At 36.8% G+C, this 21,538-nt stretch overlaps 2 protein-coding genes across 4 annotated transcripts; one reads left to right on the plus strand and one right to left on the minus strand.

Moving 5' to 3' along the window:
- Nucleotides 1-24: 24 nt before the first annotated feature.
- Nucleotides 25-11,131, plus strand: LOC106173195 (transmembrane protein 106B). 3 transcript variants are annotated; one of them, XM_013554240.2, is made up of 6 exons: nucleotides 25-300; nucleotides 6,531-6,591; nucleotides 7,043-7,214; nucleotides 7,545-7,744; nucleotides 8,409-8,462; nucleotides 9,647-11,131. In XM_013554240.2, the coding sequence occupies exons 1-6, from the start codon at nucleotides 102-104 to the stop codon at nucleotides 9,759-9,761; spliced, it is 801 nt and encodes a 266-aa protein (XP_013409694.1). In that variant the 5' UTR covers nucleotides 25-101; the 3' UTR covers nucleotides 9,762-11,131. The 3 variants fall into 3 exon arrangements, with proteins under 3 accessions (XP_013409694.1, XP_013409693.1, XP_013409691.1); XM_013554239.2 differs by having other exon boundaries at nucleotides 26-300; nucleotides 6,528-6,591; XM_013554237.2 differs by lacking the exons at nucleotides 6,531-6,591; nucleotides 7,043-7,214; nucleotides 7,545-7,744; nucleotides 8,409-8,462; nucleotides 9,647-11,131 and adding exons at nucleotides 3,491-3,954; nucleotides 4,486-5,504 and having other exon boundaries at nucleotides 31-300.
- Nucleotides 10,355-19,429, minus strand: LOC106173188 (uncharacterized). The gene is made up of 8 exons (XM_087012949.1): nucleotides 19,310-19,429; nucleotides 18,255-18,302; nucleotides 17,685-17,924; nucleotides 16,831-16,851; nucleotides 14,049-14,414; nucleotides 13,381-13,473; nucleotides 12,338-12,433; nucleotides 10,355-12,041 (listed from the first exon to the last, which is right to left on the minus strand). Exons 1-8 carry the CDS (start codon nucleotides 19,398-19,400, stop codon nucleotides 11,899-11,901), a joined length of 1,098 nt encoding a protein of 365 aa, XP_086869075.1. The 5' UTR covers nucleotides 19,401-19,429; the 3' UTR covers nucleotides 10,355-11,898.
- Between the last annotated feature and the right edge of the window lie 2,109 nt (nucleotides 19,430-21,538).

The raw sequence follows: 21,538 nt of genomic DNA on the forward strand, positions 1-21,538 counted from the left end.
AAAAGTCTACCAGGGAAAAGAACGACTTTACGTCTTGCAAATGACTTGTTTGTTTCGGCCATCGTTTTCCTCGTGACCGGGTCGTGACTCCCAGATAATAAATGTTAGTGCTATGGTGCCATAGAAATCGGACACCTGTTTGCATTATGTCTGGCGATCTCATGCCTATTGTACACGCCGTAAATGAAGGTTTCCTGGACAGTCCTGTAGCAGACAGAAACCACAGCCACAGATATGAAGAGCTGATGGGAGAGAGCGTTTCTTGTCCGACATGTCGCGGATTAGGTCGGGTACCTAGAGGTAAAAAACAATGAAGCTTAAACTCATATTTAGGCCGTTTGTTTGGTCAGTTTCTGGACTCGCTTACTGCCGGTGTGACAGGGATGGTTCACCCTAGTACTGAATCTTCTGGATCCCTACTGTCATTATAGTAACATAGTACAGGTCAGGGAGAGTTGAGTTTCAATTTTAATTGTACTATGGGGTTAGTATGCCACCTGCACAAGCTGATGGGGGGGAAGGGGGGGGGGTCTGTTTCCTAGTGGTCTACCATTCTTGTCTAGGTGTGACCAGAACATATAAAAGTATTATGTAGCTTCTTATTACTCCTGTAGCTAATTACTGCTCATTATTATTTTTGTTTGTTTTTTCTTTTTGTTTTCTTTCTTTTTTATTGTTCATTTATTTATCTTTCTGTTTCTTTATTAATATTTGAAAAGTTAATGTGGATTTATTTCTGTTTATTGATAAGTTGACAAATACTATGCTACATTTTGAAACACCCAAAAGGAATAGTCTTTATATTGATTGAGATCTAAGCTTTTGGGTCCCAAAGATTTCTTTAATTTTTAAGCTGTTAATAATTTTATTTAAGTGTTTTTCCATTTTTCGTTTGATTTTGTTGTACTATTTTGGTTGAACCAATATTCCATTTTCTTACTTTTTTTGGCAGAAGGAGTTTTTATTTATTTATTTATTTGTGTGTGTGTGTGTGTTATTTTATTTGGTAATTTAGGTATCAATGTGAATTGATTATTGAGAAAAGCTATAGAGATAATGATTAACAATACTACCAAAATGAGCTGTACTATATTTATATTTGAAGGTACATGTAGAGACACGTGTGTGTTGAATAATAAAATATGGGAAGGGTCTAATCAAATGGGAATGAACACCTTTTGGTCAAATACCTCCCTGTAAACGACTTGTTAATATTTGCTCTCACTGGTCAGCTAGTCACCTGATCTTTTAGATACACATCATTGACCATTGGGCTGGACACGTGCTTTCTATTAACTGGTTGGCGAGGGCTCTTGTTGTGCCTGGGTAATATGTCTGGGTCACTATGACCTCAGTGCATAAAAAGTAAACAAAAATGACCTTGCATACTGAATTTGTTGAATCAATCCTTTTAGCTCAGATATGAGGCACCTCAGTAAAAAATAAAATGGCATTTTCTTGATTATGCAAATGCTTTGATATGTGTTACCATGTGTATAGCTTTTTTATATGAAATCAAAGCATGTTATTAAGTTATTGAAATAAAGTATTTTGAGAAATTAACTGAATTATGTTCGGACCTCAGTGACTTCTCTTATTATGTGAAGTGACTGACTGCAAGTCTGTTGTCTTTTTTTCTTATTTTAACTTTAACATCAATAATAACTTGAAATATTTGACTTAAAAAAAACAAACAAATTTTCTTGGGCAAAATCAAAGATATCAGCATTCCCCTTTTGGGAGGCTTGGGGGGGATCTTTAATAAAATGATGGAGTCATCCTCTTAGACCCTACCTTGGTAGAGGTGGAATAAAATATCCTGAATAGAGAATATTTCCCTGGACAGCCTCTAGATAAACATTGAGATAAACAACAAGTTCAGTATAACAGTGTGGCTTTTGATTGAAGAAAAATATCTTTCTTTAAGGAATTGACGATAATTTTTTAAATAATACTTAAGCCATTACATAAGGCTGAGTGTTATCGGGATGCTGTGTATAGGATTATTAACCCATAGCACTTTCACCCTGACTGGACTGGATCACGTACTGATTGTGTGTAGTATCAGAGGTCGGAGTGGGACAGATAAAAGCAAGGTTATCTTTATGGGGACAATTAAATTGGCAATACTGTGATAACTCTACAATTTACACCAATGTCATACAGAATCTTAGATTCTGAATGTAGGTGGTAAATTTTGTTTTACAGACAATTGAAAGATGATATTGACTAGAAAAGTATGTATATCTTCAACAATATTTGGCTAATCCAGTTGATGATGGGCACCTGGAGTGATACATATAAGGGGTATTGATAGATACACTGTATGTAGCTATTGACCCAGCTGCTGTCAGCCGCCATTGTTGTCGTCTGATTGGTCAGAAATTGTTGATGATGTCACCTGTCAAAATGGGGCTTTATCAGATCTCAAGTTCACAGATTGAAATAAGATCATTGTCTTTTATAATTATATAAAAATGAATTAAATTCACTGATATCAATCACAGTTGTGACAGTGGAAGAATTAAAAAAAAAACACCCATTGTCCGGGATATTTCTCTGCCAGTTTGGTGCAGAGAAGTATTCAAATGCACAGTAAAGATACTTCCCTAACGAAAAAGTCCTATAGGATCCTATAGGAAATTGGGCCAATTTCCTATAGGATCCTATAGGATCGTATAGGATCCTATAGGACTTTTTCGTAAGGGTTATCATACTGTTTCAGAGCTCATTCCCAATGAATACTATCTTTCTATGTCTACAGATATTCAAGGGGACTATTACTGAATGTAATTCGATTAACACACCTCCTCATGCAAAGAATATTGAAAACCTGGTGATTATACGAGTATTTGGAAACAAGAGGAGGCCTGTTAATCTGGCAACCTGATTGCAATCAGCCAGGGTCCCTTCAGATGGGATCTATAAACATATAATGATATTTTCATGGGGAATTAGCCCTTACATGTTTTGCTCATATTTGGCATTTTTTTTTTTTTTTTAAATATAGGCCCAGAAGAGAAATGGTTCTGTTTATTGGATTGATCAGAGTCCTATTTCACTCACAAATGTCACCATTTTCCTGTATTCTCAGCAAAGGTTAACAAATGTGTCTTGTCAGATGCTTAAGATGATTTTGCTTTGGTTTAAATATAAGGAACATTTGCATATTATCATACTCAGGACTAAATCATCTGGCCAAATGAAAAATGACTCAATTGTGGGTGGAAGCGACTTCAGTTGGTCTTTATTCAACTTTCATACTGGTGTAGTGGAAGTAAGCTGTTTACTATTTATCTTTAGAAGCATGTACATTGGGCTTCTTTAAGGGAAAATATGTTTTTTTCTTGGTATTTAAGTTGAAAATTAGTTTGAAAACTTATATGATGTAGGGGTTTTTATTTGGAAAAGAAATTTAAAAAAAGAAAAAAATATGAATAGTAAACAAAACTACAATAAACAGAACTATTCTTTTTACCCGGCCTTCCAGATCATCCGTCCCTTAACACAATATCGCCAGAAATAGTGAAGACAGAGACACTGTCAGGACAGGACCAAACCACAGTCGCGCTGCCAGGACAAGACCAAACCATGGTCACAGAGGGGAAATCTCAAAAGGACCCCCGGGGAAGGAGGCCCAAACCCCCAGAAGAAGACGAGACCGAAAGCTTCCAGATTGGGATGGAAATCTATGACAAGATAAAGCAGGAGCTGAAGCAGCAGAAGGTGTCGCAGGAGGTGTTTGCGGCGGTGGCCTTGGGGCGCACTCAGGGTCTGCTGTCTGACATGTTGAGGAAGGCAGAACAGGGCGTCCCAGCCACTGCCAGCACCCGAGCCAACCTGCACCAGATTGAGGAGTTTCTACGACGACCACCGCGAGAGCGTCAACGACTTTATAAAGGGTACAAGATGGAGAACAGAGAAAAGAGAAGGATGAGGAGAGAGTACTATGAGGTGAGGCATTGTGGGTAGATGATGATAACAGCATGTAATAGTGTTGTCTTTTGGGATTATGTGAATATCTTTTCAAGATGAAACTTGAGTTTTCTTACCTTTTAATTACCTTAAGCCTCATCCATCACTGACAATCATTTGTACTAGGCTAATTAAGAATTGATTTCAAGTTTCTTATGTCAACTGAGGTCTTTCTTTGAATTGGATACTCCTATTCCAGTTTGAACCTCTAATATGAATTCAGTCTGACTGAATAGAAATTGCTGTTAGTGTTTAAGGAAGCTGATGTTGCTGTAGACCAGTTGATGTATAGTAATAAGCATAATTGATGCTCTTGTTACTTAAGCCAGAGTTTATTTGTTTAATTAATTTTTGTTATTTATAAAACTGTCTGGATTAAAATGATAGAAAACATGTTGTAAGATGCAAGTATATTGTTGTCTCATGAGGAAAAGGTGCCTGACATATCCTGGATAGATGAGCTTATACGATCAGTCTGAAAATGCTAATATGACTGTGTTTTGTTTGAAGGATGAAGACCAGCCTGCATTCAAGAAACGCACCATGATCAGCGCCCACGCCAATGCCGTGATGATGCAGTATTATGAGAAAGTCTCGGACACACCTGATGATGCAGGCCTTGATGTGATGGCAGAAGTACTGAACCTGGATCGGGACGTTATTGAAAAATTTTTCAAAAATGAGCGAAAGAAGAAATCACAAGAAGGGACTGTGTGATTGATGTTTGTAGATTTTTTTTTTTTTGAAAAGGAAAGAACTCTCATCATGACTCTTTTAGTATCAGTTTTGTAATAATATTTATTTTCGTATTTAGTATATATTATAATTATAGATAGAAAATGGCAATATCAGTTTTGTAAACTAGTTCTTCGTTCATTATAACCAGTAGCACAGGCATAATGTTTTTTCACCATATTTGAACAAAATTAGGTGTTTTAATTTTCCCAAGCAGTCTTTGTCATTTATTTATCTGATGTGCTCAGAGGGAATTATGATCCATGTTTTATAAATGACTGAAAATATAAATCACGAAAAGCCAAATGAAATATTGGAGTTGCATATTTAGTCACCTGTTTTTAAGTAAGTACTGAACTGTATATTTGTTTAACAATTAGAAAAATGCACTGTTTGTCCTTGCTTAAGGACAAAAACATTTGTTACTTTGCTAAAAAAAAAGTCAGTAGATTTTCTTTATTAATTAGAAACATCTTTTTTCTTTTATATATAATTATTAGAAAAAATACCATATCTTACTGAAACAGAACATATGGAAGTTGAACTCAAATATTTGGAGAGCAATTAAGTGGAAATGATAGTTAATAGAGAACCTTTCATTAATTAGTATTAAGATTTATAGACTCATAAGACAAGATTATGGAATAGATTTTGTCTTAAAAGACATAATGGAATTATCTTCTGGGTATTGATAAACATTAAGCAGAATGTACCATTTTAGTTCTTTACTTGAGCCAAGTGTCAAAACTTTTTCCTCAATGTTGAAATGAAAATAAAACACTACACCTGAAAAATGTTATTTTCTTAGAAAGAAAGTCAAAAGTGACAAACAAAACATAGGAAGTGTTAAAGTCGTACTGTTGCAATAGACTTAATGGGTGAAAGTTTTCAGAACTATACCCGATTTCAGGATTTTCAGTTTTTTGTTTTTTTGTGATATAAATTGCAAGCTTTGTTTTCAGGATTTTCAGCTTTTATAACTTCCACCCATAAGACTGATTTGACAGAACTAGATAAAAAAATTTAAAATTTCATTAAAAATAAAATTGTATGATTTTGGAATTGTATTACTATAAATGTAACTATACATTTACATATATTTTAATCTGTAGTTTGCAAGGTGCATGGGATGAAAGTTTTCAAATAACAGATGGTTTCTAATTTTGACTTGTATGTGCCTTTCAAATTTGCCATCAGATGATCCTCCCTGGATAGGGTGGGGGGATGGGTGTGTGTTGTGTTGTGATCAGTTTATAAAAATAGTCCAATTCTTTGCCTAAAAGCAGAGCACCTGTAAACCAAGCTATCAAACCATTATTGTTGACAAGCAGTCATGTAGAGTGTTGATTACTTGGAGATGTTTTCATGTCAAAGATGTGTTTTAATCTTAAAAGATAAAAAGTGCAACTGGCTTTGGTTGATACAAAATGTTTTGACTTCATGTTGTTATTTTGGCTAAAATGATTTGATCTGTATCTTTGATGGGAAAACTAATGCATTCTCTCTCTCTCTCTCTCTCTCTCTCTCTCTCTCTCTCTCTCTCTCTATATATATATATATATATATATATATATATATATATATATATATTTTTTTTTTTTTTTCAAATTGTATGAAAAAGACTAGTGTGATACATGGGTTATGAAGAGCATGTGTGCCACGTCAATCATGCATAAAAATGAATAAGTTCACACCTAAAACCAGGGTTTTATTTATTTAAAATAATTTATGTATATTTAACTTATTATTGATTTTTTGATCTTGATATTTTTGTGATTTCTTTATCGGGATCTTTTTATTGTGATTTTCTTTTTCAGCAGAGCAGGACAGTTTGGTGGCTTTGATTCCAGTGAATGATAAACGCCTCAAACCCAGACGGACGTGAGTATTTCTGCACTGTTTGTTTATTTTTTAACTTAAACATCTGAATTGTATTACTAATGGGTTGCCTATTCTGTTGTTTGGTCACTGTGGATTCTTTTTGAATAAGAATGTTGATATCAAGTGGTAACTATATCAATAACCCTGTTACTGCAATTATCAATACTAGTATATTTTCAACATAATTAGCTGTAAGTCAGTATTTGTTTTAACTAAAAGGCACAATTTCATTAGAGATTTCTTGTGTCAAAACAGTAATCCATTAATTGTTTAACATTTTGTGGTTTAATTTTGTTTGTTTCAGAAATAAATTTAAAAATAAAAATAAAAAATAAAGATAACAGGTGAAGAACCTCTGCAAGTATTCATATTTGACGAAGAATTATAGCTCTTTGATATTTCTTTTTTAAGTAAATGATTCAGTAATTTTATGTCTTTTTCCTCTTTCCAGATGTCTTTGGGTTGCAATTGCAGTCTTCTTAACATTATTGGCAGGTGCTCTCACCGCATTTTTTCTTGTTCCTCGTGAAGTAAAGCTCCTCAGCAATAATCCAAATATCCACCCTTACTCAGTCAACATCAGCAAAAATGGAAACAAGTCATTTGTTGTAATGAAATTTGTAGTAAGTAAATATTTCGCCATTTTATTGCAACTGAATAAACTAAATCTTTTTTAAATGACGGTATTAGGGCTGATTCGGTCTATGTACAACGATATAACACATCAGGTACTCTTGCTAAATGCAGTCAATTTAACAGATGAAACACCTAGCCGAATAATTGTGCCCCCTGGAGAAATTCCCGATATTTAATGATAGTGCCTAGCAGAAGAATTGTGCCCCCCCTCCCCCCATTGAGAGCAGAGGTAGCCTCCATTTTTGCCAAAGAAGTGTTCACATTGTACATGCAAAACTTATATCTGACTTCATTTTCCTTATTTTCTTCTCTTTCAGAATGTATATAACTGCAGTAACCAGAACTTTTATCCAATCTCAATAAAAAAGCTGGAACTTACATCCTATATGTTTGACAGTGAGTCCACCATTGTGGCGCACGCTTACAACAGATCAGAACTCACAGTGCCCATGAAATCCACCAAAGAGTGCTCCATTAATGTCACCATGACCTTTAAACACCAGTTTGGATACATGGCGTGAGTTGATGGCTGGTTTCTTTGGTATCACTTATTTTATTGAAGCCCTTTCACATCAGTTATCATATCTGCTGTACAGGTTTACTGTTCCATACATCTGTACCAGTATACTGTACCGTACAGCCGTACCAGTATACTGTACCGTACAGCCGTATCAGTATACTGTACCGTACAGCCGTACCAGTATACTGTACCGTACAGCCGTATCAGTATACTGTACCGTACAGCCGTACCAGTATACTGTACCGTACAGCCGTACCAGTATACTGTACCATACATCTGTACCAATTTGCTGTACTGTACAGCTTTACTAGTGTGCTGTACCATGGCATGCTTTGAGAGATTCTACCATGTAATGATACTAAATGACACTGAACTTTAACATTATCAATTAAGTCACAACATATTGGTATGCCTAAGGTGTGAAAAAAGCAAACATTTATTAATTTTCATAGGATCAAACTTGTTTCCATTGAATTTTGTTACTTGCTGCTATGTGATCATTGTTCTTAAAGTAGGATTATAGTTGTCTCTATGATGTCTAAAAGATATTTTGAGGTATTTACATGCAAAAATGTTGTTGGTTTAATTCCATAACTTTCCATGCCTGGTACCCCTAGTTTGGGAGTGTATTGATAATGTTTATTTTTGCTGTCATTTCCAGCACCTACTGCTGTGACCCAAGGGACTGGGTACACACCTTCATCATGAGATTTCAGTAAGTTTTCCTTTAGTTATTGTATTTCATTTTAATTTTTACATAGTTCGTCATGTTTTCATTTACTTCTATATATACTGACCACAACTTCCAACACAACACGTAACAATTTTGAAATATTTGGAGTACATAAAATGGGATTTTGGTTTTGAGTCATAATACATCAACTAAACCCTAAAAGCTCAGAAAATTGTTTTGATTTTGTCATGTGGGCAGCTCGTTTCACTTGATTGTACATTGTTTAGAATTTTCCCTATCCCATCAGGTCGAGTAGAACTTTGTGACCAATCGTTCCAGAATTTGGTCAATAAATAGCTGTAGTGATAGGCAACTTTAATATTGCTTTGCATTGTCCTTGGTCAACATGTGACCTTGCCGTGCAATGGTCAATATCAGCGAGAGCAAGCTGTTGGTATGCTCATTGGCGGAATGTCCCAAAGACAGGTTGCAAGGAACCTTGGCATCCACGTGTCTACCGTATCATGTCTCCAGAGCTGGTATAATGAAACAGGAAGCACCAGTGATCTTATTCCCCAGATAGAACATCTTTGGGATATTCTAGTTCACTGGATGAGAAGGCGTGATCCAAAACTGGCCACAGTCCGACAGTTGCGTCAAGCACTCAAGGAGGAATGGGACAGCATCACACAGGCTGAAATATGGCAATTGATTGATTCCATGCATCGCAAAATCCAGGCTGTGGTGACGCCAGAGGAGGCCATACAAGATTCTGACTTCGGTGCAATTAACTTGTTGTAATAACGTACAGTGAACTTGTGTATGGCCTCCTCTGGCGTCACACACAAGATTCTGACTTCGGTGCAATGAACTTGAAACCAGGAAAAATCTGTTCTTCACTCCCGACTCTGAAACTGTGTTTTTGATTTGAATCTTTGTTATGTATTGTTAAATTTAGGGTAAGAAAATAACTTGTGTTGCAATAAACCCAAGTGTTGCGTTGGAAGTTTTGGTCAGTATACATTGTATCGTGTTTGTGCACATGTGTATCTGTAGGACAATGGTTATTGAAACAGATATTTAAACGGAAGATGGCAATGTTTTAAGTTATTATTTAAAGTGTTCTTATATTTGAAAAATATGTCATAAATTTATTGCATATATATTTATTTATTTATTTATTTATTTTTATTTATTTTTTTTTTTTTAATAATTTCGTCCTACAGGTCAGTGATCACAGCATCATATCTGGGTCACACTGAAGAGATGTCCCTGGTCACCTACCAGAATGTGGACTGCTATCTAGAGAGCAGTAAAAAACAATGTGCAGAGTTCATATAATACCAGGGAGAAAATTCACAGCAGATCTGAACACTGAATGTTTTAGGCTACTCAGACCAGAATTGATAGTGGTAGTCCATTTAAGGCAGTGCTTTGCCCTTCTTGTATTAAAGAAGAAATGGCTAGTTCAGCAGCCAATGCAGTATAGGACATATGAGAATATTGAATAGTTATTGAAACAGAAAAATATGTTTATAAGGTGAAAACTTTCTGAGAAAGGAAACTGTCTGTAGTTCGTTTGTTTAATCTCATAACTGATCCTTTTCTTTTTGAAGAATTATTATGGCCAGTTTATACAACTGTGGGACTGTTAAGTTAACTATTTGGTTGAAGCCTTAAAGTCAAATATGAACTGTATTTCTGGTTGGAAATAATTTACGCCAAGTGATTTGAAACTGAAATGAAGAAGGAAATACATTGCAGAGGCAGTGTGTCTCTGTGTATATATCCAGTATATATATATATATGTATGTATGTACACTGTATGTAATAGAGATGGCCAATACACATGTAAGTGAACCTATGCTGTTTTAACAAGATTTAAGTGAAGAACCCAGGAGCTTTCTATGCATTATGAAACATAAACTGTCTGGCAGACATTTCATGATATTTATTATTACCTCACTCTCACAAATTCATACACATGGTGGATCCAGAGATATTTTCTGACAGTCATCCAAATTGTCTTTTTTTTTTTGTAATCCATCCTCTATTTTTACCATCCTGCAAGTGCATGCACCTGTTATATAATGATAATATTGTGAAATATGAAATATTTTGCAGCAAGACTATGGATGAGAGTCTTTTAAAAAGGAACAATGACAAACAATTGCACATGGTGAACATTTTTAAATAACAGCCTATGAGAATTAAAATAATGATATAATAGTTACATTTTATCTTCAACTAAAAAGTTGAATGGTACATACATAATTATACTAAAGTTGTAATTCTAATAAATTTATGTTAAGATCAGTTAGCTTGAAGAGAAACCGGGCACTTCGCACATGACTACGGTTCAGTAATTACATTTTATTTGTACATTGCACAAGACTGCAATTCTACAACAAAAACAACCACAGTAGACACACTCAACCATTGTCAGCTATTGTGTAAGAAATCATTTAAGATTAAAACTATGTCAACAATGTTGCAAATGGCACTTATTAAACGTCTTGGTTCTCTACATGTAGTAACAACTGAGCTTACAGGACATGAGGTTTGATGTGGAAATGTTTCGCTTACTGCCTTAAAAACTGCTTAAGTACCTATAAATATCTAATTATACACCATTTTTGGTGTCATCTATCTTTGATAGATTTTGTTGTTTCTAAAATTCTGTACATATGAAATAAAGGAAAAAATATGTACTAGGCACTTATTTTATTTCATTATAGAGTACGTGGAAAAAGCACTTGAGATACGAGTTAAAGGGATAATAACTCTTCGTATGAGATCTGTATTTCACAATAGAAATGTGAACAGCTCATAGAAATAATATGTTCTGTTGTACCACAAAAACAGCAGTTATAGCTATTATTCTGATATGTGAGCTTGTCTTTAGACCACGTGATCTCCATTGATGGCTATACTCTGTTATAATCTCTTAAGAGATTATAACAAAAAAAAAAACAAACTTTTTAGAAAAAAAACAGGGACTAACTTTGAATGTAAAAATGGATTCATTTACCATTGGTAAGTGTGGAAAAATTGTTTACTCCAGGAAAATTAATTTTTTGGCCAAAACAAAGAGTTATTATCCCTATAATCATATGTTTCTGGATATATCACCGTATAAAATTGCTTAATTCGCACCACATGCTTAAATTAAGGCTCTTTTTCTTTTTAATTACAAACTCAATAAGCAAGTAAATTAAATATCTGGTCCATGGTCTGGGAATAATTAAAGACCAAAAAAAGGGGACTTTGAAATTCAACTCTTGACAAGAACCGAGAAGAGAACGCTTTTTGAAGTTCTCATAGATATACAAAATCAAAATTTGTCTTATGCCATGTCTTTCTAAATAAAACATGCATTCGCCTCAATTCTGAAATGTTTAATGTTGATAATGGTATTGTCAAGGCCAGTTACAATAATGCCGTGACGAATGCAGAAGAGAGACCACATCCGAGCTGGCTATCCTCTTAGGGGCGAAGTGTCACGAGCCACGTGCTTCTCTTCAATTGAGCGCTTCCTACGCTTACCAAAACTAAAAGGCTGGGTACCGCTGCCTCCGGGAAACTGTGGGAATGCAGGCGGTATAAAGTTTGCGGAATTCTCTGAAATTAAGATTTAGAATAAGAAGTTATAATTTGAAAAACAACTTTCAACATCTTGTCTTTATTGTATATGGTGTGCTAATTACAAGGTATTTTCTATGATAAATAGAAAATTGAAGAAAAAAATGAATGAATTATTAACATGAATAAGTAAAAAAATAAACAGAGACAGAATGATGCATACATACTAATAGTAACACAGACAAAAGGTTCGGGAGACGCAAAGACAGACTGACTGAAAAGGGAACACACACACACACACACACATAAACAGCCAAACAAACATGATCACTTACGTTGCGCATTCTGGAAGAAACTCAGGATTGGGTTGATGGTGGTCGTTGTTATCGGCGGAATATTCAGGTTCGGAATATTAAGGTTCGGAATAACAACTGGAAAACAAAAAGAAAGTGCCAGTAAACAGATGTACAATAATTTGAGGTGTGAATCAGGATGTGTGTTTGCGTGTGTGTGTGTGGGGGGGGGGGGGGATATTACAGTTATCACCACCACATCCTCACTCCACCCTCACCCCCCAGATCCAATTTCAATTTTTTCTTCATACTTCACTCGTTATGGCGCTGCAGTAAAGTTTAACAGTTAAGTGCGAGTTGCCTCAAATTCAAGAAGCACTTCACACAAAAAAAAAACTTAAGCTTGTCGAATTGTTGAAGCAAGCGTGTATTTCTGACTGCAGATATTTTCAGTCTTTTAAATCATTGACCACAGAACACACGATATTAAATAAAATAAAGATAAACAATCTACAGACCAGGAATTCATTGCAGCGTGAAGCTCACGTAAGTGATTCATGATTCTACATTACATTATGTGTCCCTCTCCTCAGTCTCCCTTTCCGTCCCCCCCCTCTTAACATCCCCCCTCCCCCCCAAAAAAAAAATTAAAAGACAAACTAAACCAAAATTAATTCCTGTGCCTTACATATGGCAGAAACATTGCCCTCGTCTTAAATGGCAAAAAAATCCTCTCCCCCCCCCCCTACACCACACTGCAATCGCCTAGGGTCAGTAAACGTGTGTGTGTGTGCGTGTGTTTATGTGCGTGCACTCGTACGTGTGATTATGTGCGTGCACTCGTACGTGTGATTATGTGCGTGCACTCGAATGAATGAATTATTAACAATGAATAAGTAAAAAAATAAACAGAGACAGAATAATGCATACATACTAATAGTAACACAGACAAAAGGACCGGCAGACGCAAAGACAGACTGACTGAAAAGGGAACACACACACACACACACACACACACACACACACACACCACCACCACCACCACCACCACAGACACAAACAGCCAAACAAACATGATCACTTACGTTGCTGTGATCCCAGTGCATTCTGGAAGAAACTCAGGAATGGGTTGATTGTGGTCGTTGTTATCGGCGGAATATTGAGGTTCGGAATACCAACTGGAAAACAAAAAGAAAGTGCCAGTAAACAGATGTACAATAACCTGAGGTGTGAATCAGGATGTGTGTTTTATTTGTGTGTGTGTGTGTGTGTGTGTGTGTGTGTGTGTGTGTGTGTGAGGGGGGGGGGGGGTAATATAACAGTTATCACCACCACATCCTCACTCCACTTCCACATCCTCCACATCCTCACTAAACAATCTACAGACCGGGAATTACATTGGAACATGAAGCTCAAGTAAGTGATTCATGATTCTACATTATGTCTCCCCTCTCCCCAGTCTCCCCTCTCCCTCTCCCCCTTAACATCCCCCCCCCCCCCAAAAAAAAAAAAGACAAATAAACTAAACCAAAATTCATTCCTGTGCCTTACATATGGCAGAAACATTGTCCTCGTCTTAAATGGCAAAAGAAAACATCCCTCCACCACCACCCTGCAATCGCCTAGGGTCAGTAAACGTGTGTGTCTGCGTGTGTGCGTGTGCGTGCACTCGTGCGTGTGTTTATGTGCGTGCACTCGTGCGTGTGTGTGTGCGCGCGTGCGTGTCATATCATCACCATATACATATACTTACATAAGTTCGAAATGATGTTGTTAGGATTATTTGGAAAGAAAATATTCGGTAATGTAAAGGATGGAAAGGTGAAGGTCGGGGCAGTCGTGGTAGCGGGGGTAGTGGCTGGCGTTCCACCACAGAACACGGTGATCCTCCTGTAATGATTCACACCGGGAGCCGACCGCAAGGTTCCACACACGGCCATCCCGAAGAAGAAGTAGCACCCGCTGGTCGCGACGTTGTAGTCAAATCCGAAACACATTGGGTTCGAGTTGCAGGCAGCCACGCAGGCCATGAGAGAGGTCAGGTTGGTCTGCTCCACACCACCCAAGATGTTCATGTTGGGGGTGAGATTGAAATTAGCCAAGAGCTGGGCAAGGGTCACTGAAATGGAATATCTGACATTGAAATATTAAGCCCTCTCTCGCTCACTCTTTCTCTCTTTCCTTGTGTGTGTGTGTGTGTGTGTGTGTGTGTTTGTGTATGTGTGTGAGTCTGTGTGCTTGCGCGTGTGTGTACACATACATGTACATACCTGTAAAATGCATGGACGTATGTTTCCATGTATGTACGTGGATGTGTGTGTAAAGTACCTGCTGTATAAAACTGGTTCTGCTGGATATATAACGGTATTGCGAGATATTGACAGACTCCCTGAACCAAAATGATTCCGAAACTGACGTTGACCGAGATATCCGTACGGTGTTTAGAATGAGTAGATATGATGGAACAAACATAAGACATTGCAGTTTATATAGATGTCAAATGCGCCACCAAAGTATGTTTTACGGAGATGCTCTATCAGGAATAATTCGCCTAGTACGTTTCCATTAAAATGCCCATGCCCTACAAGTAGGTAGAGTATCAATAGTCTAGATGACTGGTGCAAAAATTGCTCAAAAGGTGGAAAAAGCATGAAACTTGGCACAAATGTTCTTTGGACTATGCTGATCATTTTCAAGGGCAGTGCCCAAAATTTCAAAGCGTTGCTTAGCAACCGTTGCTAAGGAAGTGATTTACCTTAGTAACAATTAAGCTAATTGGAGCTTTCTTGTTCAGTTTAAATGATTTAAAAAGGCTTTTAATAATGTTTCAAACCATCAGAACTATCACTATACTATTTTAAGACATTAAAAACCCAAGTAAACCATTGCAACAGTTGCTAGGCAGCATATTACCCTAGCAACAAGTATTTAACATGCTGAATTAGCCCAGAAAGTTAGTGTTAAGGTTGATTTTTCGTTGAGTTCCTCTAGACAGAGGGGAGTTCAAATGTCATTAATAATATCATTGATGTAAAAAAAAAAAAAAACATTTTACACCATCTTTTATGGAAAATAGTTTTTTAATTTTTTTCAATTTTTGAGTTTTGACATAATGGTTGTGATAAGATTTCATCTGGGGTTAAATTGAAATTTTCCTGAATTTCACTCAAAGAACCAATAATGTTTGCCAAAAGGGATAAGAAGTTGCTTTTAGTATTTTTAATCCACCTTTTGTTACTACCGATTCCTGACATTTTGCCAAGAAAAACGCTCTCCACTTACTCTTATTTTCTTCATAAAGAAGTCTCTTAAGCCATGTAAAGTTTAGGGCCTTGGAAAAATTTGTATTTGCTTTACCTTTTTCCGTCCATTTTTGTAATCAGACGCCATCCTTGCTCATTTTATTTTGTATCTTTTTCCATTCCTGATAAAGTTAAATATGATATGCATATTTTAAGTATTGAGGGAGGGGGGGGGGCTGGTAGGAGAGTTTATACATGCCCTACGTAAGATGAGAAATACTAAAGGTTTAACCACTGTTGACTTTCCTATTATTGAAAGGTTTCTCAGAGACCAGATTTCCAAGATATTTTTCATTTTGTTCAATATTTTCTAAAAAGTTTTTTTCACATTGTATTTTGTCAGTTCAGCATGGTTCTATTTTAATTCTATTTGTTAATCAATAAAGTTCAAAAGTTTCTGTTCACACCCAAAGGCCGTTAGATGCCATATCTTACTTCCACCAAGGCTGCTCTACATCAATATAAGAGTATTCTTGCGAGATGAACATATCTGAATCAGCACTACGGTGCCATGTCAACAGATACCATGTGCTCACTCTGGTTGGACTTGTGCAGAACAGTGGGCCTAAGTGGACACATTTGCCAAAAGCTATTGACCTGTCCAGAGTTGCTCCAGTGTGCATGTAGGTGCAGATGTAGAGGCTGACAATGTGCAAGGGCCGTAAAGAGTCGTAAGGTGATAAAAGCATGGAAATGGCTGGTTATTAATTTTGAACATGCTGCCTTAAATTTCTGCACTGGCAATTTATTTGATCGGATGTGTGTTATCACACAATTGGTTCAACTTACTGGATTAAAAGTATGAACATCTTGCTCAAAAGTGTAGTTCTTAGCTAGTATTATAGATTTGCCTTACTTAATAGACTAACGCAACTTTAAATGCTTGTTGCTAGGGTAATATGCTGCCTAGCAATCGTGGCTAAGGTTAATTTGGGTTTTAATTGCCTTAAAATAGTCTAGTGATAGTTCTGATGCCCTGAAACATAGTTATTAGCATTTATAAACTTTTTAAACTGGACAAGAAAGGTCTAATTAGCTTGTTACTAAGGAAATTCACTTCCATAGCAACGGTTGCTAAGCAACGCTTGGAAATTTTGGGCACTGCCCTTAAAAATGATCAGCATAGACCAAAGAACAATTGTGCCAAGTTTCATGCTTTTTCCACATTTTGAGCAATTTGGCCAAAATATAGCACCAGTCATCCAGACTACAATGAAAAAATGAAACACTTACGTGTGGAGGGTGTCGTTGTCGCTGAAAGTAAAACATATATTAAGTTATTTGGCAATTTTGGACAATGTACGTGCATATAAATGCCGTAAATAACGTGGCTGACGTGAATCAACATACGAGAAAATGAACAAGATATTGAAGCTCCAAAGAAACACTGCACTTCCGTGGAGATACATTTTAAACATCTACGAAAACGTATTTTGCAAACATGTTGTACTGTAGTTAAATAGCAGATGGAGACAGGTTTGTTTTAGTGTCTCTCTGCATATATTAAGTCGGATTGGAGCGGGTTTAGATTCACTGAATGTTAATGCCGTCTATGTACGTGTGTATGAAGGTGTGGAAAAAACAGCTGTCAGAGTATACGTATATTTGATGCAAGAACAGAATTGTACTAACGTAATTGCTTATCTAAATTAGTGCAATAGGAAATATCAGAGGTACCTCATCGTCTCGCGCTTTAGCGTATAAACCAGCGAGATATCGCGGAATTTGGATGGGAGTGGGTCGGCAATAATGGCAGTCTAGCGTGTGCGGTACAGAAACGAATAAAAATTGACAGAATTTATTCATGGCTATTTTTCTGTTTGTTTTCGTTCATGTGCGAATTGATCACGTTTTGCGAATGGCTTTGGTATTGCTTTCTAAGGCAACAGTGCATAGAGCTTCACTAAGCTCATTGTTAAGAAGTTAATCCAAAAATAGCCTATGCCTACGCTTATTCTCGTTTTCTATGACGTCACGAAATGACGACACACAAGTTTCAGACAATCTGGGAAGGACCTCGTTGGCTGAAAAAATGCACAATACGCGCGTGTTTCAATTTCCACGTGCGTTAGGCACAGCGCACTCACTTGTACAAGCTCCTACTCTCCTGTAGTTATTACAGGTCGTCTTGTTGACCAAAGCGTTGCATCCAGTGGCAGCGGTGTGAACGAAACACGTATTGCTGGCCATGTTCCAGTCGGCAGCGACACAGTTAGACATGCTGTCACAGGCGGTGGTGCAGGAACTTCCTGAGGTGTAGTTGGCCCCCGGGAGTTGCATGCCGTTGGGGATGTGTGCGCCCATTGTCACTGTGTACATCTGTGCCACTGAAACAAAACAAAGGCAGTTTTTTATGGATTCAGGTGGTGGAAACGAGCTACTACTACTTGTATGGTTGTTGGCAAACTCGTAGATATTTGAGTTATGTAAGAACCGAGTAGTGGTGATTTGTATGCGCTATAGGGAATGAACAAGCTAGTGTAGGCATACCCTCGATTGTTCTTTATCTTAAATTTTGATCGTTTGAGCCGAATGCACCAACGATTCTGTGAACACTGCCACAGCGAAACAGAGAAAATACATACACCTCCAACGGTTGATATATTCTGTCATTTTATTTACATTTCAGAGCTATATGGAAGATGCTGTGCACTTACTGAACGTAGGCGGCATGATTAGTGTGGTAGGTGTCACTGTAGATGGCGCTGAAAGTATTGAATACTATATTTTATCACACGTACAATTTCAACAGTGTGAGAAGAAAGATGAGACAGGGCTGGCAAGGAATGGGGGGAGGGAGGTGCGTGGATGGCAAAGTTGATTGTTCTAAGCTGTAAGTTTCGAGTTAAAAGCTTAATTTCTGATGACAATCAACCCACAGTTACCACATTCCTTCCAAGGGTATTATTTCCCAAATATATCCGGTAGATCAAATAAAAAAGTAACTTATTTCAAAGTTCAATAACTTCAACAGTTCACAAGCTTTGGAATTTTGCACAGGTTTCAGATGCATTATTATTGGTCAACCCTGAAAATTTCAAGAAGAAAAGTGAAACAGCATTTATATTATTGTCAAACCAAACAACAGGCCTATGGCGGCATGGTGTCAAAATTGCCAGAGACTGGCACTTAAAATACTCTGTCACATAAGCCGACTATAACTTATTTTTATTTTTCTTTATCTTTAAAAGAAAAACTTAAAAGTGGTCTGAATTCGACATTTCACAATTGACAGACATGATGTAAAAACATTTCTTGGGTTGAAATTTTCTATGAAACATCGACATTCCTTAATATATATTAAAATCAATATCGTTAAGGCGTATTACTACTTATCTTTTTTCATGAAGAATATGAAATTACATTTCATGAAAGGAAAATCATGGTGTCACTGTGAAATCTCTCGTAGTACCCGCATGCAAACGCTTCTTCCAGTTAAAAGTTGGTAAATAATGTTGCATTTGTCTTTTTTTACATAAAACCATGTTAACATAATCATGCTTGAGCGTTTGACTGTTTTCGCACCAGTTTAGACAACAGTACAATTCAAGCTGTATAAAAATAAAATGGAATGATCTCAGCAAGTATATGAATTATGAAAAAAAATTGATAACGCTTGTTTCGCCCTGGCATTGTAGACAAGGCACTGCATTTTTACAGTTGGACACAAAAATGAAAAATAAATAAATAAACAAATAAATACATAACTTACTAGGTTGTGCATCACATTGCGAGATTCTGGACAATACCATCAGCAATGAAAACAATCGGCAATAACTTAGCAGACGAGAGACGCCGCCCATGGTCGTCGGTAAACCTGTCGTCTGCGCGCTGCTCTCGCAAAAGAAAGAATGGTAAAATATCGAAAACAGCACTGCTTAAAAAGCCATACACATCAGCGGACATTATTCATGAAATGTAAAACAAAAGCAAGACATGCAATTCAATGAAAACAATAAAATTGTAGAATTCCTGCATTTCTTAACAGGGCTGGGAGCAAATCCAGTATTTAGTTTATTCGCCATGCAATTTTCTCTCCTCTTTTGAGGATTTTGGAAAAATAACAAAAAGATTAGTTTGAATGCATGCAGTATGTCGATTGTCTTGTTTATTTATTTATTTATTTACTATATATTTATTTATGTCCCAAGAACTAAATTCTGGCCCTCAATGTAAAAGAAATGGGAATTTAAAAATATCCGACATTTTGACCTAGGACAAGGCCCGGTGCAGGCCTCGGAGGGGCGGACGTTTTGTTCCTTACACGTTCCATATTTCATAACTGCCTGCCAGGAAGACATATCTTCAATGAAATTTATTTGTTTTTATTATCCCCTCAGGTGATCGAGTTGCGTAAAATGAGATAATATCCTTCAACTCAGATATGCAATGCAAAAAAATGTTATCACTGCGTTGCCGTTGAAGAGATCTTTCACCTGATCAACTGATAGTAAATCTAGCAATTACAGCTAGAAACGCATAAAATAGCAAAAACGACTTGATGAACTTTAGAATCTTTTTAACAAGGCAAAACCACTTTTGTGAAATGTTGCAATTCTATTATAATTTGCACTTCATAGATAAAAGAATTACACAGAATTTTCAAGAGCGCAGCATTTTGTTCAAAGTGCCGCTCTGGAGTATACAGGTAATTGTGTTTGTGACGTACCCATGTAGAAGTAAACCGACATATATTTTAGTTTATTATTTTAACGAGTTTGAAACACATATAACGTGGTGCATTTATTTCTGTTTTATTGCATGGACAGATGATTTTGGCGTCAATTATTTGGACAGTGGGGCAGAATTTCTGTCCAGGCGCATGTTTCTTCTTGTATGCCCCTCAGTGCCTACAGGGAAGGAACATTTTTGTCACTGCTGATGAGCAGGTTTGCTCGTGCGCGCGCTTTAAATTTTGCTGTCCGATTTCTGACTTTCTCCCTAAGCAATCATGGATAGACAAAGCGTATCAATTAAACTGGACCATCCACATCCCCGATGATAGGCCTATCAATCCCAAAAGTTTTTAACTTCCTCATTCGTATGGTCAAGTAGGAGATAGGCGCTGAAGCTATAACATAGAAAATGTGCATCGTCCACCCCCATAGACAGCTCTACACAAAGGCACATTAACACTCCAAGTGCCCATTCACATCCCTGATGATTGGTCCATTACTTCTTCACTCTAATGGTCGAGGAGGAAATAGAGCAAACAACAATATATAAAAAAAATCACAATCATCCGCTCCCAGGGACAGCCCAACACGAAGAGGCACACATTTTGAAGTGCTTATGTACATCTGTATTATTAGGTCTACCAACCCGCAACGTTGGACCTTCCTCATTTCAATGACCCAGGTTAGAGTGAGGACATGGCCGAACTGTTAAAGGAAATATTCTTGAATTGGTTATATAGAAGGGGGCCTCTAATTTTTATGTCTGTGTATGTGTGTGTGTGTATGTATGTGTGTGTATGTATGTGTGTGTGTGTGGGGGGGGGGGGCTGACTCATAGGCCTGAGTTAAAATCTAGTTAAATGCACAAGTAAGAGGACTAATTCAAACATCTAATGCTCTGTACGTTACATCCATGTGGAATGAATAACACTAATAAGGCAATTGCGTGTTTAGTGCAGACGAATAATAAGTTAGTTGGGGTAATGTAAACAACCTTATCTAATACGATATTTCCAAAGCATCTGTTTTGTATATACGAGTGCATACAAAATGAACAAAACTTAGCCTAAAATGCTTCTAGGTTGTTTTATGTAAATTTATTGCCTCGTGCGTTATCTATGGCTTCTTTAATAAACCTTGCAAAAAATGACATAAATAGTCACTATTTTGCCATAGGACCAGTATATTCGGTATTACAACATTGGTCAAAAAGGTTGTCCAACCCCAAATTCCATGTGCTTTTATTTACAAATGATTACCTCACG

Source organism: Lingula anatina, chromosome 5 (genome assembly GCF_051362555.1).
Source record: "Lingula anatina isolate TDL-2025a chromosome 5, LinAna3.0, whole genome shotgun sequence".
In the NCBI taxonomy this organism is placed as follows: Eukaryota; Metazoa; Brachiopoda; class Lingulata; order Lingulida; family Lingulidae; genus Lingula; species Lingula anatina.